This window comes from Sarcophilus harrisii, chromosome 2 (genome assembly GCF_902635505.1).
Source record: "Sarcophilus harrisii chromosome 2, mSarHar1.11, whole genome shotgun sequence".
Taxonomy (NCBI): Eukaryota; Metazoa; Chordata; class Mammalia; order Dasyuromorphia; family Dasyuridae; genus Sarcophilus; species Sarcophilus harrisii.
In genome coordinates, this window is record NC_045427.1 from 590,338,038 (window position 1) to 590,364,917 (window position 26,880).

At 33.1% G+C, this 26,880-nt stretch overlaps 1 protein-coding gene across 6 annotated transcripts in view; it reads left to right on the top strand.

Annotated features, from left to right (window-relative positions):
- The window catches only part of LCOR (ligand dependent nuclear receptor corepressor), a 126,202-nt gene that overhangs the window by 45,613 nt on the left and 53,709 nt on the right, over positions 1–26,880 (top strand). For 4 of the 6 annotated variants that reach the window (XM_031956181.1, XM_031956184.1, XM_031956185.1 and 1 more), the window contains 2 exons: positions 21,279–21,344; positions 21,734–21,813. The exons of the other annotated variants lie outside the window; for them this stretch is intronic. In XM_031956181.1, coding sequence (XP_031812041.1) covers positions 21,279–21,344; positions 21,734–21,813 — 146 coding nt within the window. The remainder of the gene's footprint in view (positions 1–21,278; positions 21,345–21,733; positions 21,814–26,880) is intronic. 6 annotated transcript variants of the gene reach the window in all.

Below are 26,880 nucleotides of genomic sequence, written 5' to 3' on the forward strand. Positions count from 1 at the left end.
GAGTTATGATTTTATCAGTTTTAATAGGGAAATCAAATTCATGGTTCACCTCCTTATGTTAATGACCTGTGTGTGTGTATAATCTGATAATTATCTGGATGACTATCCCAAAGAAGCCAGAATACTATAGTGGAAAGGGCTTGGGACTCTAGTTCTGGGTTCTAGTCTTTATTCCATGTAGTGTCAGAAATGTCATCTTTCCTCTCTGTGCCTCTGTATTGCTTCTTTACCTTTCCACAAGCTGCCTTATTCCTGCAATGTTCTCCCTTTTCACTTTTATATGGTAGAGGCCTTAATTTCTTTCAAATCTTAAACTCAAGTTCCTCCTCCTGTAGCAGGCCTTTCTGATCCTCTGAATTGGTAAGTGGTTTCTCATCTCCTTTCTGAAATTATGAATATTATCCAATCTCTGTACGTGTAGATTAATTCTCTCTCTCTCTCTCTTTCTCTCTCTCTCTCTCTCTCTCTCTCACACACACACACACACACACACACACACACCAGAATGTTCATTTTTGTTACTGTCTACCCAGCATTTCATATAGTGCTGTGTTTATAGGTGCTTAAAATGCCTTTTGAATTTAATTTAGTAAATTGTAGGATACAAGATAGGGCAGCTACATATAATCCATTGGATAGGGTAGAGTGCTGGGCCTGAAGTCAAGAATACTCTTCTTTCTGAGTTTAAATCTCACTGAGAGATTTCCTGGCTGTGTGACTCTAGGCAAGTCACTTAATCCTGTTTTCTTCAATGTCCTCATCTGAAAATAAGCTGGAGAAGGAAATGGCAGACCACTTCTTTATCTTTGCTTTGCAAATCACAGATGGAATCACGAAAACTCAGACGTGATTGAAAAATGACTAAAAAACAACAAAAGGTTACAAGATAAATCCATAGAAATCATCACAAGCTTTATGTAATACTAACAAAAAGTTTATAGGAAAAATTAAAGAGAAATTCCACTGAAATAGTGGTAAAATAACACATACTTTGTAATGACAATTATATAACATTTTAAGGATTTCAAAGGATTATTATGTACATTGTTTCACACTCAGGACTTAGATATATTATGAAACACTTTACAGAAAAAATAAAGGTTTTAAAAAAGGTTTAAAAATTTTGCATGGTCGATACTACCTAAATGAATTTCGAGCTTGAATTCTGTACTGAGGAGATGAGATTATTTTCTACTACTATCAGTCAATCACAAGCACTTAGCTTCTCTTAACTTCCAGGCATTATGTCAGGTACCTGGGGTACAAAAACAAAAGTGAGTAAGTCTTTCCTCTAAAGAAATTTACTTTCTACTAATTAGTTAAAATAACAATTCACCTGGAGCAACAAAACTTCTCAAATCTGAAGGGAAATAATAATGGAGCTGAAAGCTATATCATAACTCTGGTAAATGTGAACAGTAATTGATTTGGTGGTGGTTAAAAGCAATTTGGTTTTTCTTTTTGTGGCAGGTAAGACCTGAAAATTGAGGGGATGCCTATTAATTAGGAAATGGCTAAATAAGTTGTGGTATATGGGATTGTGATGAAATACTATTATATTGTAAAAAATGATGTACTGATTGGTTAAAAAAACTCATGAAAAGACTTGCATAAAATGAAGAAGAGTGAAATGAGCAGTACTAAAAACAGTAACAGCAGAATTGTTCAAAAATAACTCTGAATGACTAATATATTCTGAGTATTACAAATATTCAAACTACAAAGAAACTATTAAGGAAAAACTATTTAGTATTAGTTAAAACATAGAAAAGTTAGATCCCTGAAATGGTCCTTTCCCAGAAGTAGTCACATAGTAAGTAAGCATTCAGGAATTCCAAGAACATAAACTACTTGTGTAATGGTTTTCTATTTGACAAGAATTTGAAGCGCAGCTGAAAAGTCATTTAACAGAAAATAGATTTACCTCTGCATCACACATTCCATACAAAAATGACCTACAAGTTGGTAAATTCTTTAAAAAAAAAAAAAAAAAGACCACATAATAAATAAAAAGAACAAACTTATAATTGTGCAGGAGGAAAATTTTTAATTTATGTAACAAAGTAAAGTTAATCATAAATGATAAACAATATTTTTGATGACAATTTTGCATGAACATACTAATGCAGTTAGAGAAAGAGTGGCAATATGTTAAGGTACATAGATTGCTGGCTTCTAAGCTAGGAAGGTCTGAATTTAGATTTTGTTGCTGACATTTCTAAAAGCTGTAAGATCATAGACAATACACATTCAGTGCTTTAGGGCAGTTCTCTTAAGATTATAATTGCAGAGAATGTGCATGTTTGTATTGGTAAAAAGAGTTTTTGTCAAGTAGCAGATTTTCTGCTCCAATGAAGTCACACATCTGTTCCCTATCCTTATCAGATACCTACAGTTGTTTAGTTGTTTAAGGATGAGAGCAGTTAGAATAGAAATCTTTGTACCAAACATCTATTTGTTATTTATAATGTTATTTGTCATATATAAGAAATTAATGCAATAATGCAAAAACCATTATCCATTCCCTAGTAGATAAGTGGTTAGAGGGTATGAACAACTTTGAAAATATAAATTATTTTAAATAAACTGCTAACAACCATATAAAATGTTCTAAATTATTAAGAAAAATATAAGTGAAAGCAATTCTGAGATTTTGTATAACTTGTTAACTGACATGATAAAAGATGGAAATAGTCTATGTTGGAGGGATTTTGGAATGCTAGACATACTAATATTTTGTTAGTAGAGTTTTGAATTGGTTTACTTGTTCTGGAAAACAACTTGCATTTATTCAAAAAATCACTAAATTACTCAAAAGTTATTCAAGGACGTCCAAGAAGGGCAGTTCCTTTCATTATTTGTTGCAGTATTTTATGTGGCATAAAGAGATTGAAAACATAGATTTTTATTGGTTGGTGAATGGCTGAGCAAATTATAGTATTGACTTTAATTTGGCTTTATTCTGAGCTGCCATCTTACCTCTCCACAATTTCAATGACTTAGTCAGTTGTCATGTATTTAATTATTTCCATGCAGGTGATTCCCAAATCAAAATATCCAACCCTAGTGTCTCTCCTGAACTCCAGTCTCTTATAAATCAGTTAATGAATAAAAATTTTTGTCAACACCTGTGTGCTGGTCACTGTGCTCTCAATTGAGATATAGATACAAAAGTGAAACATTTCTTGCCTTCAAGGAAGTTATATTCTGTTGGAGTAGTTAGCTTGTTTGTGTTAGATCTGTATAAAATAATAAAAGATAACTGGGAGGAGGACACTAACAGTTTGGGGGGTTATTAAGAAAAGGATACATGAAAAAGCTAGTAATCAAGCTGAGTTCTCAGTCATTCATTTAAACATTAAGCACCTACTATGTGTCAAGTTGTAGAATGCAAAGACAAATGTGAAAAACACCTTTTCAAAAAAAAAAAAAAAAACACCTTGAGCTTAATCTTGAAGGAAATCAAGGGTTCTGAGAGATGAGAGGAGGAAGAAAAACATGCCATATTGGGGAGACAGTGCAGAAGCATAGAGATGGAAGGATAAAGTGTCAGGCGAAAAAGAATGTCAAGAAGGACAATAAAACTGAGCTCTTGAATTCATGTAGAGGAGTAATGTGTAATAAATCTGAAAAGATAATAGATCTAGGTTATAAAGAGTTTTTAATTGTCAAAGAGAAATTTTTGATTCTAGAAGTAATAGGGAGCAATTGGGGTTGGTGGAAGGGCACATTTTGTCAGCCTTGTACTTTAGGAAAATAATGTTGTGACTCTGGCAAATGACTTTGAGTTGAGACTTGAGTGTGGGGGGGTACAATTTGGAGGCTATTGAAGTAATTCATGCTAGAAATGATTAAGATCTGACACCTAGGATTTTGGTGAGAAGGGAACAGATGGAAGATATTATGAAGATAGATCCTGGAAATTTTATTTTACATGTGGGGCAAGGGAGGGTAATTATGAATTAAGATGACAAAGGATGTTTGTACTCATGAAAGAAATAGGAATGTTTAAAAGAGTGGTGGTTTTAGGGAGAAAGATATAAGCATCTAAAACTAAGCATTATGCTTATGGGACATTACACTGAAAATGTCCAATAGGTTTTTGATAATGTTGGATTGGAACTAAGAAGAGAAACTGGATTGGATATAAAGATGTGAGAGTCATATGCATAGAGATGATATTTGAACCCAAAGAAGCTGATGAAATCACTAGGGAGAATATAGAAGGGGAAAAAAGAACACTCAAGACAGAGCCTTGCAGTATGCCTACAGTTAGCAGTCATGACAGGAGTAAAAGAGAATGAGAAGGAACATTCTAGAGAAGTGTCATAAATCCAGAAAGGAAGGAAGTTTCAGGAAGGCAAGGTGATCACCTGTGTCAAGAATTGAAGAAGGTCAAAAAGATTGAGGGTTTAGAAGCATCATTAGATTTGGCAGTTAGAGATAATTTTGGCAAGGATATTTTAAATTGAATTATGAACTTGGAAGCCATAGATTTTTATTAATATATTTTGTTTCTATATACTTTTATTTCCCTTTTATAATCCCTTCCCCAACACCCTCTCAAAAGAGCCACTTCCAACAAACAACAAAGAAAATTAAAAAATAAAAAGGAGAGGAAAAAATACTGAACAAAATCAATCCAGTATATTGAAATGATGTGACATTACATGCAATGTCCCATACCTGAGTCCAGTCTCTACTAATGAGTAGTTAGAGTGTGAGTGTCTTATTAGGGAGGGTTTTTTGAGAATAGAGATTGGAGAGTGTGTTTGTAGGTAATATTGAAAGAACCTGTAGATAGGAAGAGTTATAAGGGTGAGGGAAGATAATAGAGTAATGTGGTGGAAAATGGGGGTAGGGACACAGAATTTGTAAAAGACTTATTACAAATGGTGAGAAGGTCCACCTTTTCATCACAGAAAGAGATAATAGATTGATTATGTTTAGGGGTTGTGAATTGAGAAGGAAAGAAGAAAGAATTCATGGTAAATGGTCTGTTTTCTGTGTGAGATACATTACTGAAAGGATAGAGGAGGGTTGCTGAGGGGGGAAGAGATTTGAAACAGCTTGCTGTGGTGAATAACATAAAAAAATCAAATCAATTAGGAAGCAGGAAAAAGACTGCCTTGTTGCAGTGAAGGCCCAGTTGAGATGGTTAATATAAGTTGGTAGAGGAGCTAATCACTATAGCTACATGGCTTCCTGTAGTTTCATTCAGTAATATATTTTGAAGAAATATAAGGATTTTAAGAGGTAGAAGTAAAGATGTTCATTCCAAGCAGGGAGGACTTGCCACTGAAAAGCCAAACAAACATGGTAACGCTGAACAACAAAGACTAAAGCCAGAGTGTATGAAGGAAATTTGTAGTATATTTAAAAAGCTGAGTATGTAATAAAGCAAACCACAAGTTGTGATATGCTCTAAATGACAAAACAGGGAGCTTTGTATTTGATTTAAAAGATAATAGCCATCAGGGTTTGTTGAGCAGTAGGGGTGATATGGTCATCTCTATTATTTAGGAAAATCATTTTGGCAGCTGCGTGGAGAAAGAGGGAGACCAATTAGGAGATTATTGAAATAGAATAGGCAAGAGCTATGAGTGCTGGCCTAGAGCTAGAGTGATGACCCTAGTAGGAAGAATAAGACAAATGCAAGAGATTGGTACAAATGGAAATCACAAGATTTGGTACCTGATCTCATTTCTGATGTGAGGCATCATAGATGACACTGATGTTACAAATCTAAATGACTTTAAGGTGGTTGGTGCCTTGAACTAGGGGAAAGAAATATGAAAACTATGTTTATGATTGCGGAGAGGGGTGCCTTTGTATCTCTTGGAGCCTCTCAGTTTAAATGATCAAGTTGTCCATTAATTGCTGTGTACAGTAGAACTTTTGGCCTGTTTTCTCCAGGAATCGCATCACCAATTAGGATGGGTGGAGACAATCACTGATAAGATGGATAACTAGAGAAAGACATAAGTTAGACATGATTTATTTTAGTTTTAGTGATATGTATTTTTTTTGTCACTTTGACTTTAATAATATTTCAATTTGATATTGCTCAACTCTTCCTCAGAAAGCCATCCTTTCTGGCTTTCTAATAAAGAGTAAAAAGGAAAAGAAAAAAAAAAGCAGTTCAGTAAAATTAAAAAACACATCCACACTGCTCCCCTCTTTACCAAGAAAAGGAGTTTTCTCAACTCTTTGTGGTCTTTATTAGTTACCGTTGAGTTTAGTTTCTTTTTTGTTTTGTTCTTTACATTTATGTCATTGGTGGTGGTTTATTTATATTGTTTTTCTGTTTCTGTATCACTTTGTGTTTGAGTTCATAAGTTTTCCTATGCTTCTGTGTATTACATGTGTGTACGAGTTTGCTTAACCATTCTTCATTTGATGGTTATCTACTTTATTTTCCAATATTTACTAATATTTAAAAGAAAAGTTTATTTTGGCGTGTATGGGACTTTGTATATTTGACCTCCTTGGGATGTATGTGTAGTAGTAGTAGTATTTCCAGGACAAAGAATATGGACATTTTAATCACTTAGCATAGTTTTAATTTTTTCCTCCAGAATTCACAGCTCCATGAAATAGTGTTTTAGTGATACAGCAACTATTTAAAGCTATTTTAGTATATTTCATTAATTCTTATTGTCAGAGATATGCTTTGTTCCATCCATACTAGATATGTGATCTCCATTTTAATGTATGATGCTTTCTTGCCTCTACATTCTAAAAAAATACCTTTTCCTTTATCTGGTAAAATTTTTATTTTTATTCTGTCAAAACACTCCTCTTAATAACAAAACTACCCTGCTTTTCTTTTTCTTTTGAACTTCTGTTTATTTTTAATGTTTAATTAACACTTTTTTAAAAAAAAATTACTCTCCTCATCCATCTTCCTAAATAAAAATTGAGTCTTGTAATAAATATAGACAAACAAAACAGTGCCTCACAATGAGCATATTTGAAAATATATATCTCATTCTGCACCTCTAAACCATATCACTTTTTGGCAATATAGTGATATAGTGGAGGAAGTGTGGAACCAGAAGTAATCCAGAGAAGGGAAGCAGGGGAACTCCTGGAATCTGATAAAACTAGTTGTGTAATTTAAAAAAAAAAAAAAAAAAGCCAAAAGGAGGACAAAGATTATAGCTTCACTAGAGTGCTACGTGTTTGCTTCATAAATATTAACTCCTCCCCAGGAAGAGCTAAGGTTCATTTCAATAGTCATACAATGTATATAGTGGAAGGAGACAGATTAAGGGATGAGATTGGGAGAGAATGTTGGCCTCATCCCTCCAGCCATTGGGGAGATGGAGGAGGGACTTTGTGGTCGAGAGAAAGGATAAAAGGCTATAATCTTGTTCTGTTAAATTGTGTCCACCTGCTCCCTTAAAGAATGCATTAAAAGTTTAAACTGCTTCACTCATCCCAAGTTTGTTTATTCACTGCACCCTTATTTAGGGTTCAGAATTTTGTTTCCAACAATGGGAAGTATGCTTCATTATAAGGTTTTTGGAGTCATAATTGGGCAATGGATTCACCAACATTTTTAACTCTTTCAAGGTTTTCTTTTTCATTATTGCATTATGGTGGCCTTTGGGTCGGTCCTGTTACTTCTAAGATCAAATATAAAATCCTCTGAGTTTTAAAGTCATTCATAATCTGGCCCCTTTCTTTCTTTCTTTTTTTTTTTTTTTTAAAACAATTTACTCTCAATTCCACATAATCTACAATCTGGTAACACTGGCCTCCTTGCTGTTGCTTGCAACATTCCATCTCCCAAGTAGGCATTTTCATTATCTGTTCCCCATGTCTAAAGTTCTCTTCCTCTTCATCTCTACCTTTTGGCTTTTTTTTTTTTTTTTTTTTCAAATCCTACCTAAAATCCCACCTTATACAAGAAACTTTTCCTGATTCACCTTATCCATTGATTATCTCCAAATAATATATTATATATATAATAATATATATAGTATATATTTTGTTAATACATAATTATTTGCTTGTTTTTCTCTCCCTTTCCCCTCCCCCCCAGATTGAGTTCTACCAAACCAGAAGATTTAAACATAATAGGGTTTGTTTAGTAGAGATAACATGATACCTCCTCTTTAGAAAAATCATTTTGGTAGTGGCACCTTGGAGGGTGAGTTGTAGAGGTGACTGAATGTTTTTTCCCCCTTAGGCATAGTACCAGGTACATAGTAGGTACTTAATAAATGCCTTTTAACTTGTACAGATTTTTTTCCGGATTTATTTTACTTTACTACATCAGTTCATACAAATCTTCCTAGTTGTTTTTTGTTTTATTTTCCTGAATCCATTCTTTTTCCTCATTTCTCATGGCCTGTTATTATTATTTTTTTTTACATTAATATGTCTAATCATTTCCCAAATAATGGGCACCTTTTTTTTTGTTTGTTTGTTTCCTGTCCCTTGTTACAAAGCACTCTTATAAATATGATTGCATAAATAAATCCTTTCCCTCTGTTTTTAACTCTTTCAGGATTTAGGCCCAGCAGTGTTTTTTGGCTGGGTCAAAGGTTTTGGTCAGTGTAAATGGCTTTTGAGGTATAGTTCCAAATTGTTTCCAGAATGATTGTCAGGCTAGTTCACAATAGTGCATTTGTGTGCCCTACTTTATACCCCACTCTTAGAATTGTCACTTTCCTATTTTATTTTCTTTGACAATCTGGAATATGTGAAATAGAATCTCAGAAATATTTTACATTGGGTTTCCCTTATTGTGATTTGGAGCATTTTTCATACTTTTCTTGGCAGCCTGTATTTCTTTTTTTTTGGAAAGCTTCCTGTTCTTTTGGGAACTATTCTTGCAAATATCAATTCCAAGTATATTTTGGATATAAAAATTAATATTCTTAATCTTTCTAATTTCAGGAGCAATAAAATTATGAATCAGAGTGTAACACCTTTTGAGAAAACAAGAAACTTTTACTACACTCTTAAAAGGCTTATATTGTTCACAAAAAAGATAAAATTTGAATAACTATTCCAAACAACAAAAAATACACATTGTAGTGTAGTACTGCTTGTTCAATGAATGCCACAGAAAGTAAAAATATAGCAGTTAGTAGGGAGATATTGGGCCCTAAGGAAACTTCATTGAATAAAAAATCCTTGGGCTGAGCTCAGGCCTCATGAATAAGGTTGTGGAGCTGTAGAAGGGGGAAGACATGAGCAAAAACCAGGAAGCTGCAAGGAGTTTATATTAAGGAACATGGGGATAAGTTTCTTTAAAGATAGATTGGCGACATATTATGACTGGAGTTTGCCAAAGTTAGGAATTTGTTCTTGTATGACTACAGGAAACAAATAAAATGTTTTGTTTTTTTTGGGTTTTATTTTTTTGGTTGGTTTGTCTTTTAATTATTGAAGGGAATAATATTTTGATAAAATAGTGTTTTAGGAAGAAGATAAATGTGTTGAGGATAAGAATAGATTGGAATGAAGAGAGGGTAGATATAAGGATTATAGGATGTTAAAGAGAGATTCTATAGAAATTCTTGTTGAAAAGATATTTTGTTACTGTATGTATGGTGGTCCTTTTCAGTCTCTTGTTCTTTATAGCTTTTTGTTACTGAGCTTCCCTTCAGGGCTGTTCTGTGGAGTCCATAGTATAAATTTTGAATACATTCATTCTTTCCTTATTTGCCTTTTGTTAATGTCAAGCAATAGCACATAAAATGTTCTGCTGTTGCTATGCAACTGCTAAATCCAATATTTAATGCCGTTCAATTTTATTAATATTAACATCAGTGAACAGAGGGCTAGCAAAATATGATTGCACAATATTTAAGCCACAAATTTTAAAGCGATTCAAATGTATTTTTGCATGTATAACCAATAAGGCTATCATAATTCATGCATTTCCTATTTTGAGAAAAGTTATAGTTAAATCTTGTTGCTTGTAATCATATTAGAAATTTCTTTATTTTATTCTTGAAATTGGGTAATTTGACCTTTTCCTCTTCACCACTTTTTGAGCTTTAGCTTTTCTGATCATTTCTGTATAATTAAATAGAATTCTTACTCTGCTTTGTATCTCTTTTTTTATTCTTTCTCAATGTTCTGTATCATTTTCTCTTTGAGTTCCTTGTGTCTAATCTACTGTCCTTATTGTATCCCTACTTGTATCATTCAACCATAGAATTACAGAATATTAAAGCTAGGAGAGAACTTCTTTATTAGATCAATAAACATTTATTGGACCTTCCACATACCAGTTGCTGGGTGATTGAGATATAACAACAAGAATGAAATTGCCCTTTCTCTCTGAGGTCAAGAGATGGGGATGGCGGGGCGGGGTAGGTTTCAAGGGAAAAGTTCAATTATAATGAGTTACCTTTTGGACATATTGGATTTGAAATATCCACAGGATATATACTTAGGGAGCTTCCTTGAAATTCTATAGTTTTCCAAATGAAAAAACAGTAAGTGTGGTATAGTGGGGAAAATGTAGAATTTGGATTCAGCCTGCAAGTTTAAGAAAGACAACTTTTAAAAATAACGTTTTCTTAAAAATAAATGTTGCTGAAGTAAGAAGAATGAGATATTTTTCAGACTTGGGTATTGTATGAATTTTTTTTTTTTGTTTAATTATACTTATTATAAAAGAGGCCTTTTATTTGGGAAAAGGAAAGTGTTAGTGTGGACAAGTAGTAATGGTAGTTAGTTTTTTTTAAAGTATCAATAACACATTTAAAAATAAACAAGAGTGAAGAAAGTTCATAGAATCACAGCTTTAAAGCTGGAAGAAACCTCTGAAGCCATAGTTCAATCCACTCATGATGAAAAAATTTAGAGTCTGAGTTAAGTGATTTGCCCAAGGTCAACACAGAAACTCTCCATTGTATTATGTATACATGAACAGGCAAAACATTCTAAGTACTATTGTATTAATTTAGTATTTGCTTTTTAAATAGCGAATGTTGTGATGAAATGTCTTAAATTCCAACTTTTTGTTATAAGATAGGATCATGGTAGAGTCTAGTACTCTACTGGGTTGTATATCAATATTCAGAAAATAGAATTCTATAAACAATTAAACATTGCATTGATTAGATAGGCTAATGTACTCTCTCATCCCCATCCCCAAAGATGCTAACATAGAGATTTTTGCAAACATTTTGAAGAACAATATTTAATTTATAAGTTGGAACTTGCTTGAATTTTATCCCAACTTTATCCCCCAAATCATAAAATGAATAAATTCATATATATATATATATATATATATATACAGAAACAGTCATACTCAATATCCAATAACAAAATAAAAACAAAACTAGCTTATGTTCAACTATTGAAAAATGACTTAAATTATATAGTTAATATAATGGAATATTTTGATGCCATGAAATGGCAAATCTGAAGCATGCCAAGAAATTTGGATAGATTTTTATGAGATGATAACAAATGAATCAGGTACAACCAAAATTAGGTACATAAGGATTATAACTACTTTTTAAAAAAATAATGAGACATCAGGGTTTGTAAAGGTATCCAAATTTTGCATAGGCTTGGCTTGGAACAGGACACAGAAGAGTCACATTTTGTTTTGTCATTGACTAATTCATTTGGTTTTGCCTAAAGACTAAAAATTCTGTTTAAAAGTTTTCTTTTGTTTGTGTTCATCTGATGACTAACTGCAGATTTAAAATTAGTTTGCATACATGCTTATATGTTATACAGACTGTACTTATTGGATTAACTATATTGGATTCTACTACCTTAATGACGAAATGGCTCCTAAAAAGATTTTTCTTTAAGTTGAGAAAATAGTTGGATTTGACTAGATGTATTTTCAGAAAAATATTATAGTGGTGATAATTTGTTTTAAAAGTACTTGGGGATCATTTTAAAGACAACTTCTAGGAGAAGATTCTGAGTGTAGGGGGGGGAAATGATTTTTTGCTTCAAACAAAAAAACATCAATACACAGATAAGCAATTTGCCTTTATCATCTAAAATTTTTAAAAGGAACATATTGACATACTGAAAGTATTAGTAAAAATATGAATAAAAGAACAAATTGGCTTTTACAGGCAATTTTTGGCACAGTAGAGTGAAAGGTGTAGAGTAGCAAAGTTCTGTTTCTGCTGGTATTAAAAATTCTTTTGATTCAGAATAAGATGCAGTCTTGGTTGCTCTTTTCTCAGATATAATGTCTTCCATCTGTGCATAAGAATTATACAAACTACTTGACTCTGGTGATAACTGTTCAGTAATCCATTAAGTATTGACATCAACCATACAAAGAGCAAATGAGAACTACATAGCTAGCAAAAATACCTTGTATTAGCAATGGATCTTTGTAAGAAAGTTGGTAATCCCTTCCTCACCCCCCAAAAAACCCTCAAAACAACCTATCCCTGAACTCAAGTACTTCACAGTCTTATGGGAGTGAAATCATGCAGGCAACTATATACAAAGGAGATATATACAGGATAAATTTAGATAATTTTATAGGGAAGGAGTTAAAGGGAATATCAGGAAAGACTTACAAAAATAATTTTAGCTGAGCCTTGATGAAAGCAAGGATGTGGGAATGAGGGGGAAGAGAATTCCAGGCATGAGTGATAGCCAGTGATAATGCTTGGAATCAGTAGAAAGAAATAGCAGCGTGGTTATTGTGACTGAATTATTGTGGTACTTCAATGGTGGGAGGTGGGTCTAAAAGACAAACAGAATTTTATGTTTCATATTGGAGGTAAAAGAGACCCTTTGGAGTTTATTGTATATGGGAAAGGAAGTGACATGGTCAGGTTAAATGTGACAGCTGAATAGAGATTTAGAATGATAAATTTATCAGCTGAGTAGAAGATGAACTTGAGAAAGGTAGACTAAGCAGATTACTGCAATAGTCCAGGTGTGAGGTAAAGGTGATAGTAGTGTTAGAAGAGAGAAAGAATTGTATATGAGAGATGTTAGGAAAGTAGAATCTACAAAACTTGGCAACAGATTGGTATTGGAGGGGTCAGCAAGGAAGATAACTTGTAAGTTCAGAGCCTGGGTGAATGGGAGGATAATGGCACTGTAGATATTAATAAGAAAATTAGACAAAGATTGGGGGGAGGGGTTTAAGAAATAATGAACTCTTAGGGTAACTCAAGATGCTAGAGTATTAGAAGGAACTAAAGCCTAACTCTCTCAACAGACCTTTTCACAAATATCTAAGAAAAATACCAGACCAAATTCTGATCAGGAAACAAAGGCAATAGTAATTTTTCCAGCCCACAGAGGCTTAGGGAGACATAGAGGTCTGTAGATATTAGGTTCAGGATCTGGTCAGCAACATGCCATTTGAAGCATTCCTGTATTCAAGAACTAAAAAAGCTGAGACCAAGGGACCAAGGCAGAACAAGATCCCTGAGGATCTCAGGGATGAGTATTGCAGGGTACATGAATGACTACCATCTAGCAGCTGTCACTTACCATGCAATTTTGGATTACAGATCTAGTATGGAGAAGAGCAGTCCAAGGGAAGAGGCTAGCAGATCGCATACTGACAAGAAACAAGTTTTGGAAGCAATCCAAAATTGTGTGATTTTAATCCCAGAAGCATGGGGGAACATTTACATTTGAACAAGGTGTACTTTATATAGAACAGATGTCTTTATTTAGGGGAAATAATCATATGTGAAATTTTCATTCTCAATTTTGGAACAAAAATAACCCACTTATATTATATACCATTGCCTCTAAAAGGACTAAAGAATAGAGAAATAGTAGTAGTGGTATAAGAAAATAGAGGGGAAGACAATCAAATCAACATCAAACTTCAGTGAGCAAAATCACATTTGCTTAGTTCTAAGAATCTAAATGTGTACTTCAAATTAATAGTGGAAAAATAAGAATAAAAATGTCCAAATTAACAAAGATGTAGTCCTAACACAGCTTCGACATTCAAAATGTCATTTAGGCCATTGAGCAGCGTATTTCTAGCTTTTAGGTCAGGGTGAAATTTTGCAGTGAAATAACCAGAGTAGAAGCTCTAGCGTCCAGGGGTCCTTAAACTTTTTAAATAGGGGGCCAGTTCACTGTCTCTCAGACTGTTGGAGGGCCGGACTATAGTAAAAACAAAAACTTTGTTTTGTGGGCCTTTAAATAAACTTCATAGCCCTGGGTGAGGGAGATAAATGTCTTTAGCTGCTGCATCTGGCCCACTGGCCATAGTTTGAGGACCCCTGCGAGACCAAAGAGAAGCTTTAAAACCTTCTAATGGGTAATGATAGTGTTGAATTGAGCATCAGTCTAGTGAACCTTTCAACCAGGGACAAACTGCAACAGACCCACCAAACCTGGGTCAGGAACTTATAGAACTCAGAACAGGAGGGTAATGAGAAGGCTTTGCCCTGAATCTCATCATTTTGGGAACACTGAAAGCTTACTGCCCCTGACACCCTACCTGAGCTGTGAAATTAGCAGACAGATAAAAGAAAACAAAAGCTAAGGCCATAGCTTCCCTTAAAGTATTCCTTTGCCCAGTACTAAGTTCAAAGTTAAGAATTAATTTGCAAGAATGAACACCCCCTCCCCCCAAAAATAGAATCCCTCCATACTGAGAGGGAAGTGCAATATAAACCTAGATGAATAGACTTGAAAACACCTACAAACAAAATCTCAAAGGAAAAAAAAAGCAATTTGAACTCAAGACCAATTGCAAAAATGGAATTTGGATCACAAGAATTTCTGGTGGAGTTCAAGCAAGAGTTTAAAGAAAAGCTAAAAAATTACTTTTAAAAAATGAGAAAAGTAGGTGAAGAAATGAGTTATAGAAGAAAAATATGAAAAGAGGACCTTTGGAACAAGAAATACAAAAGTCAACCCAAGAAAATAACTCCCTGAAAATTAATTGACCAGATAGAAGCTGATTACTCCACGAGACATGGAAAAAAGAAATAATAAAGCAAAATCAAAAGACTGAAAAAAATAGAAGAAAATATATAGTATCTCAACAAAAAATTGACCTGGAAAACAGATTGAGGAGTAATAATTTTAAGAATCATTGTATTGCCTACAAATCATGATTTCCTTAGCCCTTTCCCCACCTCCCAAAAAAGCCTAAATGTTATTTCAAGAAATAATGGAGGAATAGGAGGGAGAACTGCCTAGATCTCTTAGAACTAAAGGACAAGAGGGAATAGAAGGTATCTACTGGTTACTTCCTGAAAGAAACCGCAAAATAAAAGCTTCTAGAAACATAGCTAAAACTTTAGCTTTTACATCAAATTAAAAAAAAAAAAAAAAAAAGCAAGTAGCCAACAAGGAAAGATTCAAGTACCAAAGAATAATAGTCAGGATCACACATGATTTAGTACAAGCCATCACAAAGTTGATGAGAGCTTAGATATTTCACAAAGCAAAATATTCAGGCTTATACACAAGAATAACTTAATCAATAAAAGTGAATATAATTCTACAGGGAAAAAATGGACCTTTAACGGACCTTTAATGAAATCAAAGATTTCTAATCATTTCTGATTTTAAAAAGGTTAGAGCTGAGTAGAAGTCAAGAGAAACATGGGCTTGCTATATTTTTTTTCATGGGGAAATGTTACATTTGATCTCACCGAACCTTTATTATTAGTCATCATAAGGAATCTAATTAGAGAATCTCGGTGTGATTTTATGATGTTTTGATGATTTTAATTTAAGAAGAATGGAAAGGGTGTGGAAGAGGAATACACTGAGAGAAGGGAGAAAGTATAAATCAAGTGCACAAGTAAAAGTCTATACAAGAAGAAGGAAGTGGGGGTGAATGGGCGGCAACACTCAGAACCTGTCATCTGAACTAAGGAGGGAAGAATAAATAACATACTTGCACTTGGGAACACAAATACATTTCAACCATCAAAGATACAAAAGGGAAAGAAAAAGGATAAGAGAGCAGGATTTGTCGGAAGCAAAAGAATTTTCTTAAGGAGAGGACAGAAAAAAAAAGGAAAAGTATAAGAGAACAGGATGGAAAGAAATAGCACTTGTAACTGTGTCTGTGAAGGGGTTTAACTCACCCATAATGTGGAAGAGGTAGGCAGAATAGATTAGAAATTATAATCCCACAATATATTTACAAGAGACACACTTGAAACTGGAATATACATATAAAGTTAAAATAAGGGGATAGAGTAGATAAATAATGAATTAATTCTTATACTAAATATACATTAAATGGCTTGCCTACATTTTTTTTGAATAATGTTATTTAAAAAATTTTTTATTACATATAAAAGTAAGTTTTAACATTCTTTTTTAAATGTTGAGTTCCAAAGTCTTTGGTTCCTTCTTCCCCTTCTCCCAACCTTGAGTCAAGCAGTTTGATCTATGGTAAAAACATTTCCATATTAGTCATACAACATTTACATTCTTAAAGGAAAAATTGAATGAATTACAGGAAGAATAAATTATAAAGAATATATCTGTAATTTTTCAATTTAGCCTTCATATCTAGATAAATTAATAAAAATAAATGAAGGGCCTGTATAGATTTTTAGAAAATGATAGACCCTGAGGGTGGAAATAGGAAGACTACCTATTTCTTACCTGTGTATGGTATCTTGGTAAAAGTTGCCCATCTAGTATATAAAATCTCATAAAACAAATGCAAAGTAGCATAATGCAATGAAAATTACATCAAATAAAAAACCTTTGTGGCAAAATGCAAAAAATTAATTGAAAACTAAATCCTAAAAAATAAGTGGGTCAAAGAATGAATCACTGAAACAATTTCCTTTTATGACCCCCCTCGATTTATTTATTTATTTTTGATTTATTGAATGTAATGCTAAAAAAAAAAATTGTAGGTGCACTGTAGAACATGAGAGGATTCAGAATATGAAAGAAACTTTCATTTCAAGAAAGCCTATGTAATAAAGAGTATACATTGTATTCAGAGCTGTCCATCTTTTCTTTGCTTCCTTGTAGGTTTTCTTTTGTTGTCTGCTGTACATTTATTGCTTTATTTTCTTGTCCTTTCCTTTCTCTCCCTACCTTCCTCTAAAAGGCTACAATTAAGCAAGGATATAATTATGCACACACACACACTTATAGTCATAAACACACACAAATACTACATTCACATGTTTCTGTGTAAGGCTGTATTGCACTTGTTTCTCCTCTGTTATATGATTCATAAATCCCACTCTTTCCACATTTTTTAATGATTTACTTAGAGAACCTTAGGAAATCAGCTAAAAAAAAAAACTAATTGAAGCAATGAGCAATTTTAGCAAAGTTGTAGCATTAATCCATATAAAATATCAGCATTTCTAGATATTATCAATAAAATCCAGCAGGAAGAGACAGTAAAATTATGTTTAAAATAGAGATGGGCTGATAGGTGGTATAGAATAAGTAATGAGGATGGGAGTTCAGATCTTGTGTCAGACATTTAACATTTCACACTTCCTAGCTGTGTGACCTTGGGCAAGTCACTTAATCCCAATTGTTTCAGGGGGAAAATAAAATAAAATAGCTAGAGATAATACAAAAAATGTTTGAGAGTCTACTTTCCAAGATACACGTGATCTATATATATGAATATAATTATAAAATATTCTATTCAAATACAGGTCTAAATGATGAAATATTAATTGGTTGTGGGTAGATTGAGACAACATTTGTTTATCCTGTTTCTCATCAATTAAACTACCAAAGAACTTTATAGAGCTAGAAAAATATCATAAATTCTTCTGGAGAAATTAGAGGTTAAAAATATTAAGGGAATTAATTTTTTTATTACATGTAGGGAAGGAAGAGGGCTTGGATGAGACATAGCTCAAAACCTTTACTACAAAACTTTAATTGATTAAAAAAAAACAGTTTAGAACACAGGTAGGCTATTGAGAGAGATTGATGAGCAGAACAGATTAGCTATGCAGTAGGAATAAGTAAGTTAGTACAATAATTTAGTGTTTAACAAGTCCAAAGACCCAAGATATTGGAACAAGAACTTATTTTTTGACAAAACGAGTGTGAAAACTGGAAAGCTGTGTGGCAGAAACTAGGTATATAAATCAACATCTCACTATATACTAAGACAAGTTGCAAATTAGTACAAGATTTTAACATCATAAACAAATTGGAGAAACATAGAAGAAATTACCTGTGACAGCTATACATAAAAGTTCATGACCAGAATTAGAAGAAAAGCAGAAAACTGAGGGGGAAAGTCTTTGCAGTCTTTTTCTATGATAAAAATCTCATATGAGAGCATTGATTCTAATTTGTAAGAATAACAGGCATCTCCTAATTGATAGATATGAATAGATACTTTTCATAGGAAGAAATCCAAGCTATCAATAGTTATGTTTTTAAAAGTCCTTAATTACTAATGATGAGAAAAATGAAAATTAAAACAATTATTAGGCATCATCTTACACTTATCAGATTGGATAAAATGACAGAAAAGGAAAATGCCCCATGCTAGAAGGAATGTGAGAAAATAGTTAAACGGATGCATTCTGTTGGTAGAGCTGGGAGCTAGCTAGCCCAGCCATTTTGGAGAATGATTTAGAACTGGGTCTAAAAGCTATAAAAATATGCAAACTTTTTGGCTCAGTAATACTACTTGATTTATACCCCAAAGAGATCAAAGTACAAAGAAAAGCACCCATATAAACAAAAACATAACAGCTCTTTTTGTATTGTCAAAGAAATTGGAAACTTAGGAGATTTTCATCAGTTAGGGCAATGACTGAATAAGTTATGTGTATGTGACAGAATTCTATTATGCTATAGGAAATGACAAAGGGAATGTTTTTAGGGGATGGAGGGGACCTAGGGAGATACAAAATGAAATGAACAAAACCAGAGAAACTATATACATAATATGATATTGTCATATAGCAATATTGTAATGATATTTAACTGTGACAGACTTCATAACTGATCAATACAGTAATCAATGATAATTCCAAAGGAATCATGCTGAAAATGCTATCCATCTTTCAGATAGAGAACTTATGGACTCAGTGTTGAAGCATTGAAGCATATTATGACCTTTTTTGGATATGGCAAATGAGAGCATTTATTTTGTTTGACTATACATATTTATAACAGGTTTTGTTCTTGTTTTTCTTAGTCGGTGAGAGAAGGGGAAGAAGGAGGGAAAAATTCAGGATTGCAAATAAAGTGAAATTTAAACAATAAAAAGCATGAAAAAGGAGTCCATTTTCAAACATGCTAAATTTTAAGATCTGTGGTTCAAGATGTCTAAGCAGTTACAGGTAAGAGACTGGTGATCAAAAGAGAGGTTAGGGCTGAAAAATCTATGAAGAGAATCCTATGTAGTACAGTAGATGTTAAGATTATCAAGTGAAAAAGGATAGAGAGAGTGCCTTGACAGTGCCTTGAGAGATAAATTCTCTCTAGGGATGAGACTCATCACTAAGAGATGAGACCTCGGTAAGAGATACTGAAAAAGAGAGGTATTTAAGTAGGTATGAGGAGAATGGATTAGAGAAGTATTATGAAAACCTAAATGAGAATATTAAAGAGAAAAATGCAGAGAGCTTAAGGATGAATGTTGAAAAAGATCCTTAGATTTTGCAATGAAAGGTCCTTAGTAACTGGAGAAAACAGTTTCAATTAAAGATGGGATGAATAGTTACACTTCAGAGGATTAAGGGTGCACGAATAATTTAGGAGATGAGGAAACGTTTCGATCATAGAAAATTTTTCAGTGAAATCTACAATAACTAGAAAAAGATTGTTCTACAATCCATATTGAAATGGATCAAAAAAGACCCCAAAAACCAAAACATGTACCTGAGTTGTTTTTCTAACATTTATATTGCTGAGCCTAAAATTGTTTCACATTTTTTCCATGGTCCCAAAATGCTAGTGACAACAAAAATCTATGTTTAAGTGTGTGTGTGTGTGTGTGTGTGTGTGTGTGTGTGTGTGTAATTCTTTATGTCTGGGATTCTCAGAATCAAAATTGCAACTAATTTCAGAGAGTCTTGTAAAGATGAGCATGTGTGGGTTGAAGTTTGTTTCCAGTGATGACCTGCATGTAAGAAATACATTGTGTCAGATATACATGGGAAGTCACTGAATGAGTTAAGAGAAGACAGCAGAGAAATCATCAATGAAGTAGAGCTGATTGTGACTAGAATGAGATTTAAGCAATGAATAGGGACAATAAAAGGGACTTTGATCTCTTGAGATAGTAGAACTAGAAGGCATAGTCTATGAGGGGATTATGGAAAGGTTGGAAACAATCAGGCTAAATAAGAAGACTGATGGAAGTTGTTCTGCTTTATATTTACCTAGGTAAGTCTCACAGAAAATATAAAAGCATAAAACTGATCCTTGTAATTGTATTTTTTGGAATGGAATTTTACCTGTGTACCTTTCACACAAATAATGCAGATTCTATCATTTGAAACAACCTTTCTGGTATATTCTGCATTTCTGTGAATAGGTCTTTTTCATTAGACATGACCATGTGATAGTACTAGGGTATTGTGGTTTTAGAATTTTTCATTTTCTCTTGGGTATACTTGGTGTTTTGGTTTTGAACATCTGATTATCATCTGTTCAATTGTGGTCAGATTTAATCTGAACCTTTCTTTTCTCAGAAATTATGGGTTAGTGATTGACTGTACCAAAGATGTTAGATGATTGTTGTATGAAGAGAAAGCAGGGATACTCTGAGATTATGATTAGTTATTTTATTCAGCAATATAGAAATTTTTCATTCATTTATTGCTAAATTTTCAATTTAATTCTTGGCTGTAATTTAGAAAGTATCTACTTAGATTCAGTCAGTGGGTCAGAATTGCTTAATAAGATAGAAGAGCAATAGTGAACAAGCAGAAAAGAGACAATCTTTTGAAATCTAGTTTCTAGGCTGTAAGAAATTGAGTCTATAGAATATAAGAAATGTCAAGACATTTTTGGGAAAGTGTTCTTTTGGATATGGAGTCACCAGTGAATTTTTTTATTTTTAAAGTTGTTTCTACTAATGTCTAGCTTGTATGTGTGTGTGGTGTGTGTGTGTGGGGTGAGTGGGTGGGGATTTATATGGAATGTTCGATAAAAGTATAGAAATTCTTAAAGCTTATCATATTTCATTTCTTCACAAATGACCCAGGGATCTTTTAGTACTAAAAGACAAAGTCCTTTTTCCCCGCCCCCTTTACCCCAAACCCCAGCAATAGATAAATGCATATTATCATTATTATAGACCTACTGTTGTACATTTTTGGAGATACACTAACATTTTCCCCCTTTGTTCTTAGGGTTTGAAAGTATCCTCGAAGGGCTGTTTGGACCTGGATTATTAAAAGATCTCAGTTTATTTAAAGGTATTCAGTCTTTCTCCCTGCGCCCCCCTGCCCCCCCTCTCTGCTTTCCTAATAACAGAAATGCTAGTCTCCAGACAATCTATGTTACCTTGGTGATTTGTTCTTCACTCCCCTCCCCTCTTGTTCACAGTTCCATATTGATTGAAATTATACACAGTGCACGTACACACATACATACATATTTCTTTTAAAGCTATGGACATGAATGTTAGACAAAAAATGCTTTTATGTAAAGCAATCATACATTCATATAAATACAAATATAGTGCTAATATAGAATTTAGCACTTTAAGGTAAAGCATTATTTTACTTTATAGTAAATGATTATTTAAACTGCTTTTAAGCATATTTGTTACCATAAGTAATTTGCTGTTGCTATAATTTTACAGACTGTGAACCTGAAGGTGTTTCTGATTGGACTTTTAATGAAAATTGTCTATTCTGTTGCTTAAGAAGGGAAAAAGTAAAGGTAACTATGAAGCTTATGGAACTTCATGTTTGGTATAATTTTAAAAATTCTTATTTTTTTAGTTGTGGAAAGGCAAGATCAACCCATGATTATATGTAAAATGTTTATATAACCCAGTATTCTTAGAGATATTAATATAAATTATTTGTGTTAGATATTCTGTCCATTATTTTCTTTCTGGTGATTTTAGGTGCCAGCTAGCATTACTTCATTTACATGAGTGACTGAATGAAGCTAAATAGACAATTAGGCAGAAGAGTCACTATTTTAAGTTTGAATTGTACAACTATTTAAAAACATTCTGAACCAAGAGAACTTAATCTTTTAAGTTAGTCTTTGAGATCAATGGTTACTAGTCCTAATTTTTTTTCTAATACATTGTAATTCTGGAAAAAAAAAAACATTCTGAGTCTAAATAATATAATTTATAGGGTAAATAATCATTTTTTTTAAACAGAATAGTTTTACTTATGTTTGTATTGTCCAAGTACTCAAAAGTTAACAAGATATTCAATGCAAAATACATATTATATACTTCTTCCACATTATTAGAAGATTGTATTTGCATCGCCTGTCTTATTTTGCATCCCCAGTGCTTAGCACAGTGACTGGCATAGAGTAAGTACTTAATAAACATTAGAAACTCTCATAATTCCTTCTTCTCATTCTACATATATTTTAACTACTAAATAATTACTAAATCTTTTTGATTTTCCTTCATGCATTTCCATCCTTTACCTACTCGTCACTATTTTTATCAAAAACCTCATTACTTAAAACATAGTCTCATAGTCACAAGATCATAGAATTGAAAAGAACCTTAGAGTCACCTAATTCAGCCTCTGCATTTTATAGATTAGGAAACTCAGGAATAAGAAATTAGGTGATTCCCCAAAGTTTCACAGAGGTGGTAAACATTGAAAGTGATATTTGAACCCAGATTCCTCATTCAGTTGGACCTATATCAGTTATGAATCTGATCCCTCTATGTTTCTTTTCCAACCACTATCATGTGATTTTAACCAAAAATTTATTTTGTAAATGTTTATCTTTATCTTTGTCTCTAAACCTTCTGTGGCTCTTCTATATAGGATAGGGATTGGACACCCTAGATTGATATTTAATCCCTTCTGCAGTCTTATTTCTGCCAGTCTTTTAAGTTTCATTCTCTACTATCTTTTTACAGGAACTCTTCTTTGTTCCAAACTAGTCTATTCTCTGTTCTCCATTGTGGATTCTTAACTTCTTAAGAGTTGCTTAGAGGGTTTCAACTTACTTAAAATGTTTGACACTTTGTCTCTACCTGAGAAGCCTACAAGGACCAGCTTAGGTTTTCTTCAGATCCTTTCTTGAGTACTCCAACCCTCAATGATTGCTTGCCCCTCTACTTTCTTAAAGGATTTATTATCTGTACCACACATTTGGTACTCATCACTTCCTATTAAAGCAGAAAGCAGGATAATATACTTTATGAAAATTTTAGTGAAATGGAATGAAGTGAAAAATATTCATTCATGATCTTTAACATTTGTATTGTACATTAATATTAAGTGCAAACATATACATCCTAGTTTGATCCATGTGCAGTCCATTGAGACAAGAAGAGCAGATATTGTTATCCTAGTTTTGTGGATAAATCGATGTGGTTCAAACTTTGACTTTCTAGCAGACGTGGAGCTGCAGCCAAAACACAAATGTTTTGGTATCTCTTGTAGTAATTTTCCCACTACCAGTTCAGTAAATTGGGAATATTTCATTTAACTGGAATATTATTCCCTAAACATTTCATTAACTTGAGATTTTCTATTTTTTTCCCCATGATTAACTTGGCAACTACATCAAAAATTGAGTGATGACCTATTTACTAAGTGAAACTTATATTCCTAGTGTCATTAGGAGGTAAACTTTTATCTCCAAATCAGAAATTAATATAGTTATTTTGAGAACAATTTCGGTTTTATTTGAGGACATTGTAGATTTTAAAATTGATTTAATAATTTAGTAATGAAACTTGTTGAGCTATTATTCACATAATTAACATCATTTCAGTGAGGACACAAAGGTATCTCAAAAGTTGTATGATTTAGTTTGAGGAAATAGACAAAAAGATGATTATAAATGAAAAAATAATTGATAACCCACTTCAGTATTTGAGTGCTGAGATCATTAGCTGCTGTAGAAGTTCAGAGTAGGTGAGAAAATACTGAGATTGGTTTGGGGTAGAAATAAACTTATTTAGGAGATTTGGGTTTAATTGGCTTTAAAGGTCAGAAAGATTTATATATTTATATAGTATCATAGATACCGCTGAAAAGGGACTCTTGAGGTCATCTAGTTCAGCTTCTTTATTTTACAGATATAATTGAGCTTATGAATATTAAATATCAGAGATGGAATTTCAACTAAGTTCTGCTGAGTGCAGTTCAGTGTTTTTGCCACTGTAAAAACCTACTGGAGCTGTGTTCATTGGTGAATAAAGTTGAAAAGAATAGGTTTGGTCTAGATTTTGGAGACCAGGGCTAAGAGGTTAAGACTTTTTCTTGTAGATATGGGAAAAATATAAGATTTCAAGAAGGGGAATGATCAGATTTGGGTAAAGTAGACCACTTAGTAAGAGTGTGCAACTTAGATTAACTGTAGAAGAAATTGAAGACAATGTGATCAAGAACAGAACACCATTCAACATTGTGAGGTAAGGACAGAGATGAAAGCCAGAGTTGGCTACATGGTCATATAACTACATAGATGCATTAATATTTTAAGTAATCTTATTTTAGTTTTTATTCAGAATCCTCGGGGAGGGGAATAAGGGAAACAGCAAAACCTCTATAGCAGCTTAAATTTGGGGTGAGCTTTGGCCATGGCAGATTTCAAGGCACCAGGGTTCTGAAAAACTTAGTGGATATAAATGATGAACTTATTTTTATTAGTAATCTTGGAAAATTAGTGGTAAAAAGAGAGGTATTGCCAAGCTGAAGATAAATAAATGTCTTTATTTTTAAAATTGGAAAGAGCGTGGAATATCCAAATTAGAGATTGTTGAGAATGACTTTGATTCTTGACATTAATAAAGAGGTAGTTCTTGAGAATTTGGAAAAAGAAGCAGTTTCCTTTTTGTGGCATAATGACTGGCCTAATGAATTAAGAGAATGTTGTAGAGAAAAGTATTTCATCAGTGTACTTGAAGAACTCTCATTTTATTTATGAGAAGCAGCATGGTGCATAGTGGAAAAAATACTACACCCAGAAGCAAGATACCTGGATTCACATTTTTATCTCAGACATTTGCTTAGCAAAGTCTTCTATAATCTTGGAGTTTCTTCTCCAAATGAAGTTTTTGATCTCACAGGAAGATTGTGAGGAAACAACTGTGAAACTTTAAAGTACTAAACAAACTTGAATTATTATTGTTGATTTACATTGGAATGTTAAATCAAATGGTAGTATAATTTAGAGGGTTTGGAACTGATTGAATTGACCAAAAGAGTAATTTTTAATGGGTCAATATAAATTTGGAGAAAGGAATCTAGTCCAATGCTATTGGCCATATGCTTTTTTAACATTTTTGTCATTGATACTTAATACTTAAAACTGTTGCTAAAGAAATTTGCAGATGACACAAAGTCAAGAAGGATAACAAAAACATTGGATTTCCAGAAACAAAATCTTAAATCCAGTATTCCTCCACTCAGCTGTCAAAGTGATCTCCCTAAAACACAAATCTGACTATGCCAACTTCTTCCCTTTGGTATTCTCTCATGGCTCCAGGTTCAAGGCAAAATCCTTTATTTAGTAATAAAATCTTTTCATAACCTGGCTGTCTCCTACCTCTCCAGTTTTCTTATATCTTACTTTTCTCTACTCCAACGTTCTCTTTGCTGTTCCTCAAACAACACATAGCCTTATTTGCTATTCTCAGACATCTCCCAATTTCATTCATTTCAATTGGATATCTCCCCTCATACCTGGAATTCTTGTCTTCCTCATCTCCACCTCCTGGGTTCCCTGACTTCAGATCCCAACTAAACCTATCTTTTACAAGATGGGATTTATGCTAGTGCCTTCCCTCTTAAGATTATCTCCAATTTAGCATATCTTATTTCTTGTTTGTACATATTTGTTTGCATATTGTCTTCCCAATAAGACTGTAAGTTCCTTGAGCATTTTTTTTTTTTTTTTTTTTGGTGGGGGTAAGGAAGCAATTCTTTGTGTTCCCAGCACTTAAAATAGTAGATGCTTAGTAAATGCTTATGGTTTTGACTCCATCTGCTCCATAAAAGATCTTGACAGCTTAACACAATGAGCCAAATTATTAATAAAGTAAAATTACATACAGATATGAGTTTAAAATTATGTATGTGGTTACATAAAATAATCTCACAAATTCAGTATAGGGGTTATGTGATCAGATAGCAGTTGCTGGGTGAGGAGAGAGTTTTGAAAGGTTTTAGTGACTTATAGTCAACATGGGCTATAACAATAAAAACCAGCATCTACTTTGAAGCTATCTTAAGAGAGAGAGAGCTAGTATACAGAATAAATGAGTTGGTAATCTATCTTCTTTTACTCTATCTTGGTCAAACCATGTTTAGAATATTTGGTTCAATTTTATGTCTAACATTTTAGGAGATACTTTGTTAAATTGGAACTTGGCTAGGGAAAACAACCAGAGAGTAAGGAAATTAGAGATGGTACCATTTGATGATCATGTGAAGAAATTAAAGATGAATGACTTGGCAAAGAGAAGATTTGGGGGAGACATGAAAGATGTCAAAGTATATTAAGGTCTTAAATATAGAATAGGTCACAGTCCCATTCTGCTTGTTTACAGGCCACAGAATTAGCAGTACTGGATAGAAAGGGCAAAGAGCAGATTCAGGCTTCATATATAAGGAGGAAAAAACTCAATATAAAGCTTTTCAAAAATGTAAGAGACTGCTTCTCAGGGGATTTCTCATGGGACTAAGAAAAGACTGGATAACCACTTGTCAGGTATATATTGTAGAAGAGATTTCAGTTCAAATATGGATTATATTTAGATAATTTGAGGTATCTTTAAAGATTCTG